Source organism: Lynx rufus, unplaced genomic scaffold (assembly GCF_022079265.1).
Source record: "Lynx rufus isolate CCGP_SWC_20201006 ecotype Redwood Valley unplaced genomic scaffold, mLynRuf1.p SCAF_13, whole genome shotgun sequence".
Taxonomy (NCBI): domain Eukaryota; kingdom Metazoa; phylum Chordata; class Mammalia; order Carnivora; family Felidae; genus Lynx; species Lynx rufus.
The window spans coordinates 31,622,574-31,630,928 of record NW_025814827.1 but is presented as its reverse complement, the minus strand read 5'-3'; the positions used below and the strand labels follow the sequence as shown (position 1 = coordinate 31,630,928).

The 8,355-nt window shown below is 39.4% G+C and overlaps 1 protein-coding gene across 3 annotated transcripts in view; it reads left to right on the top strand.

The window, feature by feature from the left end:
• The first annotated feature begins 605 nt into the window (after positions 1-605).
• The window catches only part of TMEM62 (transmembrane protein 62), a 33,875-nt gene continuing 26,125 nt past the window's right edge, over positions 606-8,355 (top strand). Inside the window, exons 1-4 of one of the 3 annotated variants that reach the window (XM_047075212.1) lie at positions 606-966; positions 1,221-1,332; positions 2,459-2,596; positions 5,611-5,656. In XM_047075212.1, the coding sequence (XP_046931168.1) occupies positions 787-966; positions 1,221-1,332; positions 2,459-2,596; positions 5,611-5,656 (476 nt within the window). In that variant the 5' untranslated portion in view covers positions 606-786. Of the gene's footprint in view, positions 967-1,220; positions 1,333-2,458; positions 2,597-5,610; positions 5,657-8,355 lie in introns of those variants that run through there. The other 2 variants (XM_047075214.1, XM_047075213.1) reach the window with 2 other exon arrangements.

Sequence of the window (8,355 nt, the reverse complement as noted above, 5' to 3'; positions counted from 1 at the left end):
AAATGTTTATTCAGAACAGCAATATGTTTATTCAAAACAATGTTTGTTTAGAACATTCCTAACATAACAAACAATCCAAAAGTTCAACAATAATAGAATGGTTAGATAAATCAAGGGCAGGACCTGAATCTAATTCTTCTCCTGTACCTGCCCATAGGGAGTATTTACAATTTATCAAATGAGAGGTATAACACTCTAACGGGATATGATATAGCGAAGTGCATATGAAATCAGATTTAGGTACAAATAACATCACAAAACATACTTATTACATGTATTGAAAACCTATGGAAGCACGTTGTTAATAATCGTAAGGGCCGAAAGAAAGCCATCTGTCACATTTGTACAGTAATTTAAAAGGCGTCCTCATACATACTTTGATTCTCACAAACCTGTGAAGTACGCACGGGAGGCATTATTAACTCCGTTTTACAGGTAAGGAAACTGACCCACTGGGGTCAGGAATGATTGACTAAGGCGGAGCCCGGACTCTAGTTTCCGCCTCCCGGACCAGGGTCCTTTCCCTGCCACTCCTCGGCAACCCTGATTGGTGCTGGAGGTCTCAGTTTCCTTTTCTTCCCCGGCATGCGGTTTGCAAACCCTGCCCCGAGACGCGGGCGGCTGGCGAGCTGCATTTGCGCTGCGAGGCGCAGGTGCAGCCGAGGCAGACAAGCTGAGCTTTAGGCCCCGCGCGACCATAGAGTCCGGAAGTGCGGCCAGAGCAGCTCGCGGGGGCGCCGCACCGGGGGAACCCGGGACCAGGAGGGCAGCGCAGGAGCGGGCGGAATGGCCGCAATGCTGGCCATGAAGGTGGTCACGGGGCTGGCGGCAGCGGCACTGGCGGCAGTGCTCTTGGAGCACTATGGCCTGGCTGGTCAGCCCTCGCCGCTGCCCCAGCCCCGCGCCCCCCGGAGCCCGCACCCCGCTCCGGGCCCCGGAGCCAGCAACATCTTCTGGGGTCTGCAGGTGACGCAGCGGGAGCACGGCGGGGGGTGGGTGCAGAGCCTGCCCGACGGGGTGAGACGCCGGCAGTTTCCGCGGGGGCGTCACTGCCGCGGCCCCAAACTTCTGGCTGGGGACTCTGTCCTTCCTTGGGAGGGTTCGTTATTGCATTGCATCCTTGCCTTTTCCGTCCGCCTTTAGAGAGCTGCCGGGTCGCCTGCTGTCTGTGCTTCCTCTTCCTGACTCAGATATCTCTGTTTAATACCTGCTTTCGGCAGATATCCGACATTCACCTGAGCAGGTTTCGCGATCCAGGCAGAGCTGTAGACTTAGAGAAGTTCTGTTCAGAAACTATTGGCATCATTCAACCAGCTCTCGTCCTGGCAACAGGTAGGGAGGGTTGCCGTGTGGTCGTGTTGTTCTGTGATCAGAATGGTAGAATGCTAGCCTGGGCTGCAGCTTTTCACTTCGGGGACGTTGGGAACACTATAGCCCCAGCCCCCGGTGAGTCCTTCTGTAGAGGAGATGGGACATTGCGGTTACCTTTGCCATGGGTAACTGAGTCAAGATCCAAGTAACTTTGCAGTAGCAAGGTTCCCTCAAAGCAGAAGCAAGGCTCGTGATATCAGTTAGTATGCCGTTTACTATATCTTATATCTGTACCTGTTTGTCGTCGTCGTAGTTCTGGATTTGAGAGAGGATTCGGGAAAGTCCTTTAACCACAAATCAGAAGTTATCTTTTTTTTTTTAACTAACATTTACAGTTTGTTTGTTTGTTTGTTTTACAACGTTAGTCAACCTTATGTTGTCAATTGTTTGAGGCTTAAAGTGACTCAGGACACTTTTCTTCATCTCTTGGTACTTCTGTGGCTTGGGTTCTCCGGACTAACTGCTCCCAAATGTGTTGAAGGACAAGCTAAAAAAGCATCTGTCTTGTCTACTGGGGGATTCATATCCCACCCACCTTACTGGAACACCTCTGCTGACATGATAGAGTATCAGTCCTCATTTTATAGGAAACCTCAATTTCAACTGTACACTTAGTTTTCTAGAAATGTTGGTGTTTCATTGTCCAAACCACATCTTCCAGATTGCTTCTTGCTGTAAAAATAACACTTGGTCAGATTACATACCCTGATTTGGGGTGTGGAAATATGGTTGTCATAGATATCAGGCTTCTGCCCAGAGTGTTGGAATTTCTTATAGTTTTCATTTTTATCAGAGTTTCATGATGCATTTTGTATTGCTCTCTTTAAAGATAATTTTTTTTCAGAACCCATTTCTAATATCACAGGAGGTTAAACAGGCACTTGCTAACCCAGAAGAAACAAAGTCCTTGCTGAGAAAATCTTATTTTAAATGGCTTGCTGTGGACATAGATGGACTCATAAGTTGTTATGTTTATACATGTTGAGTACTTTAAGTGTCTTTGTTCCTTTAGTGTGCACTTAAAAACAATTTTTAACCCCCTGGGGCTTATTTTACATTGTGATTCAAGTCTTATATAAATCTACAGGAGATCTCACTGATGCCAAAACAAAGGAACAGTTTGGATCCAGGCAGCATGAAGTAGAATGGCAAACTTACCATGGTATTCTGAAGAAGACAAGGGTCTTGGAAAAAACCAAGTGGCTTGATATCAAAGGAAATCATGGTAAGAGTCAAGACCCACATAAAATCAAAACTAGTTTTTTCCCCCTTCAAGAGCCTACATTCTCCAATTTAGATTATAAAAGTATAAAATGGGAATGTTGTAACATAGGTTTAGATAGACTGAAGGCCACAACTCTGAAATACAACTATATTATGTGATTTATTTTATTTTTTTATTTTTTGTTTTTTTCCAACGTTTTTTATTTATTTTTGGGACAGAGAGAGACAGAGCATGAACGGGGGAGGGGCAGAGAGAGAGGGAGACACAGAATCGGAAACAGGCTCCAGGCTCTGAGCCATCAGCCCAGAGCCCGACGCGGGGCTCGAACCCACAGACCGCGAGATCGTGACCTGGCTGAAGTCGGATGCTTAACCGACTGCGCCACCCAGGCGCCCCTATATTATGTGATTTAGAACATCACATGTCACTTTTAGCCTATGAGGGGAAAGTTGGTATGGCCCTTTCTTCTTTACATGAAGAAAAGCTTCTAGCAAAACCTATGCAGGAAGTTGTTTAAAAAATACATACATTTTGGGCACCTGGCTGGTTCAGTCGTAAAGCATTTGACTTGTGATCTCAGGGTAGTGAGTTCGAGCTCATTGGGCATATTAAAGTAGCCTCCAAGCCACACTGCGCATGGAGGGTACTTGAAATAAATGAATGAATGCATGAATGAATGAATCAGTCAGTCAAATACATTTTGCTGATTGAAGGAAACTACCACCCATAAGTCTACATACTGTGTGATTTCATTTATATGACATTCAAGAAAAAGCAAAACTGTGGAGAACAGATTATGGTTGCCAAGGGTTGGGGTTGGGACAGAGGCTGACTACAAAGAGGCATCATGAGAGAATTCTGGGAGGTGATGGAACTGTTCCCCATTGTGGCAGTAGATACACCTATGCATTTGTCAAAACCCAAAGAACTGTACATCACAGTAAATGAATTTTACTGTGTATACATTAAAAAATTAAATGGCAAATAAATCTCCGTATGCATGAGGAGAGAAATAGATAATCCCTTCCCATTTTTTAGATTGTTATTATAGTGTTAGTAGGGAAATGAACTCTTCTGCAAAGTGTTATAATGGTAGGTTTGTTTTATAAAGGTTGTCTTCCTTATGATTACTTCGCTTCATTTGATTATTAATTGCTATTGTGTACCTAATTATATATATATTTTTAAAGCTATCATTTGAAACAGATAATTCTTTCTGGTGAAATGCACAGCTATTGGTTTGATCAGAAAATGCCCTCTTTATAAATAGTTCTTACCAAACAACTAGGAATCATTAATTGATGTTGGGATATCTGGCTTACAACTTTCTATGGTATACCCCATAAGTTTGGCCCCAACTAACCATGGTTCAACTTAAAATGGTTAGACCTATGATTTTCAGACTTTACAATGGTGTGAAAGTGATATACATTCAATAGAAACTATACTTCAAATTTTGAATATTTATCTTTTCCTGGGCTAGTGATATGCGGTATGATACTCTGGTAATGCTGAACACAATCACCAGGTTAAACAGCCAATAACCTTATAACCATTCTGTGCCCATGCAACTATTCCATTTTTCACTCTAAGTATAGTATTCAATAAGTTACATGAGCTATTCAACACTTTATTATAAATCAGACTTTGTGTTAGATGATTTTGCTGAACTATAGGCTAATGCCTATAAACATTATAATGCCTATAATGCCTATATAATGACTATAAAAGGCCTTTAAACATTCTGAGCATGTTTAAAGTAGGTGAGGATAATCTCTTGTTCAGTAGTTTAGGTGTGTTAAATGCATTTTTTCTTTTTTCTTTTTTTATGTTTTTTTAAAGTTATTTTTGAGAGAGAGAGACAGAGCACGAGCAGGGGAGGGGCGGAGAGAGAGGGAAACACAGAATCTGAAGCAGGCTCCAGGCTCTGAGCTGTCATCACTAGAGCCCCACATGGAGCTCGAACCCACGAACCGTGAGATCACGATGTGAACCAAAGTCAGATACTTAACCAACTGAGCCACCCAGGTGGCTACTTAAATATTTCCAACTTATAGTGGATTTGTCTGTAAATTGAGGAAGATCTGTATTTACATTTCCCTTTTGTCCTAATCCTAATTAGTGGTAGAGATCAAATTCTTTTGCAATAAAAAGCATGCCTGTACATATTTAAAACATTTTTTCAGGCCAAGCTACTTTATTTCAAGTAATAAATGTCAGACTCTTGTGATTAGATCTTGTGAGCAGAACTTGTCCTTTGGAGTTCATGATAATCTAATTTGACTTGTATAGGCACAAATGCTTACGGTATGTGTTTTTATACATGTTTATATACTGTGTTAAGATAGGAGGAAACTATTTTTTATTAAGATTAACTATAACAGTGTAGTTCTTTTAGTAAGAGGATTACATACACAATAATATTTCTTTTGTCCTAAATTGGACTTAACAACTTATTCTCTAAAGTTATTAGAAATGTAGTAGATTCTTGGAATTCCAAGCCGAGGTAAATAATTTTAGTTATTGTAACCAGGCAGTCGAGCTCTATGAAATCATCATTATTTCCAGATAAGTGTTCTAGGACCACCTTACCCGTTACCATTATATAACTCTTTTCTTACTGAATCGTTTTGAGACTTAAGAAGAGAGGGACTTTGGCCCTGTTAGCAAAGTGATCTGCTGTTCAGAAACACTTGGTATGGATCTTTGTATCAGGAATGTTTCACAGGGTTAAAACAGCAGCAACAACAGTCCAATCTTACAACTTGAAATTGATTTATACTGTATAGTACGTAGTATCAAAGTATTTATTATTCTCTAGTATAGTAGGTCTCTTAAATAAGTTTCCAGATAGTATGAATTCTTTTATCAAGATTTAAGAATTATCAAGCTAATTTATTGGCATTCTAGCATTTAAAAGGTTATTGAAAGTATTGCCATTTTGCTTTAGTCATTAACATATTTGTATCATCCTTTTTAATATAGATGATGTTTGTTCTTTTCCTTTTAATTAGATGTATTCAACATTGCAAGTCTGGAGAGTGTCGAGAATTATTACAGGTACTGTAATGAACAGAAGACCATGAGGTAGTACAAGGAGGGTGCAGTCAAGTCAATGAATGGGTAAAAACATTTTTTAAGGGGCGCCTGGGTGGCGCAGTCGGTTAAGCGTCCGACTTCAGCCAGGTCACGATCTCGCGGTCTGGGAGTTCGAGCCCCGCGTCAGGCTCTGGGCTGATGGCTCAGAGCCTGGAGCCTGTTTCCGATTCTGTGTCTCCCTCTCTCTCTGCCCCTCCCCCATTCATGCTCTGTCTCTCTCTGTCCCAAAAATAAATAAACGTTGAAAAAAAAAAAAATTTAAAAAAAAAAAACATTTTTTAAGTGACAAAATTTCTATATAAAGACCCTCTGGTAATATAGAATTTTTGTGTATTCAGTGACAGATTAAATTCTTTTTTTTTCCTCCCAAGCCTTTTTCTTTCTTTAATTCCTTTTATTTCATATACTTTAATGCTTTTTATTGCCTAATACTTTCACTATTTCACAGAAACTTTTTTTGCCATTGATGCATAGCAGAAGTCGTTTTTTTAATTTTAGTTTTTTTTACTTAGGTATGACTGACATATAACATTATATTCATTTCAGGTGTACAACATAAAATTTTGATGTTTGTGTATATTGTGAAATAGTAACCACGATAAGTCTAGTTAACACCCATCACTATGCATAGTTAAAACACTTTTTTTTCTTGTGATAAAAACTTTAAAAATCTACTCTCACCAACTTTCAAATATACAAGAGTGTTTTTGACTCTAGTCACCATGCTATACCTCAGAAGTCATTTAGGTTAGAGTTTGTCACTAGAGTACTGTGGATTTTAAGAATACTAAGAAACTGATTCTCTTAGCCTCTAGGAGCATCGTTGGTCACCCTGGCTGCTCTGTCCTTTTGTCCCAGTATGCCATAGAAATATTAGAATTTTCTTTATCTGCTGTGAATGTGAAAAAGACTGTGAATGTGAAAGGCTGTTTAAGTTAGAGACCAGTTCTCTAGTTTCAATGTGTTGGGCTTCTTTTAGTTGTAATTTAACTTTAAGTTCCAGGGTATTTGATAGTTTTGTCTTACAACGTCAATCACTCAAGTAGTGAGAATTTATTGAGAGCCCATCATTAGTTGGGTAATGTGAAAGATACAAGAACTAATATTAAAAAATGTAGCCTCTACCTTCAAGGAAGTCCAGTTAAGGGAGATAAGAATTGCTTAGGAAACAATTAGAAAAGAACAATGAAGGGATGACTGATGAAATGCTAGATTATTTGGTACACGTGATAATCACTATGAGAAATCTGAAAGGGCAGAAGTCAGCATAGGGCAGACATAGAGGAGACTTCATTTTATTTTATTATCGAGATTTAATTGACATATAACACTGTGTAAGTTTAAGATGTACAACATGTTTATGTGATACGTTTATATATGGTGGAATGATGACTACCTTAGAGTTAGCTAATAATTTGATTACCAACACATAATTATCATTTCTTTTTTGTGATAAGAATAATTAAGATCTAGTCTCTTATTGACTTTTTTTTTAAGTTTATGTATTTATTTTGACAGAGAGGCAGAGAGAGAAGGAGAGAGAGAATCCCAAGCAGGCTCTACATTGTCAGCATAGAGCCTGACGTGGGGCTTGATCCCACGAACCCGTGAGATCATGATCTGAGCCGAAATCAAGAGTTGGATACTTAACCGACCGAGCCACCCAGGCACCCCAAGTCTCTTAGTAACTTCCAAATTTATAATACAGTATTGTGGGTTATAATTACTATGCTGTGCATTAGATCTCCAGAACTTATGTATCTACTAGTTGCAAGTTAGAGAAGACATTATAAAAGAAGTAAAAAGTGCATTCAGTCTTAAAAGATAGGTAGCATTTGGGGAAGTAAGAAATTTTAAGGGATATATATGTATATGTATGTATACATATGTGTGTGTAATATATATATATTTTTTTTTTTACATTTTTTTTAAAAAAGTTTATTTATTTTGAGAGAGAAAGCACACCTGGGAGAGGGGCAGAGAGAGGAGAGAGTGAAAATCCCAAGCAAGCTCTGCCCTGGCAGTGCAGAGCCTGATGCAGGGCTTGAACTCACAAACTGTGAGATCATGACCTGAGCTGATGTTAGTTACTTAACCGACTAAGCCACTTAGGCTCCCCAGGGGGTATATTTTAGGTAAAACCCCAGAGCTTTAAAAGCTAGAATGAGCTTTTAGGGACAGTAGGGAAACTGGCATCACCAGAATAAAGGACCATTTTGAGGACTGGTATGACATTGGGTAGGTAGCTTAGGGCCCATTTATGGAGATTTTAAGTGACAAGTATAGAAATTTAGATGTGTTGAGTAATGGTTCATAATTCAGTACAGATTCCTAAGGAGGCAAGTCACATAATGAAATAATATTTTATAAAGGGCAATCACACAGCAAAAAAAGAAAAAAGATAGGGATAATAAGGAAAAAAGAGGGAGATTGGAATTTTATAGAGCAAACAGGAGAGTCCTATAATAGTCCCGTCATGATATGGAAGGGTCTGAAGTGATAGGAGACAAACCTATCTAACAAAGTACATAGATATGATGATTATGACATCAGCTAGAAGGTGGTAGGTCAAAAAGCATTGGTTAACTAACATGTAATTAGAGTCACCATAACTTGGAGAATGAAGTTGTCCTCTTTTGTTTTTTTTTTTTTAATTTTTT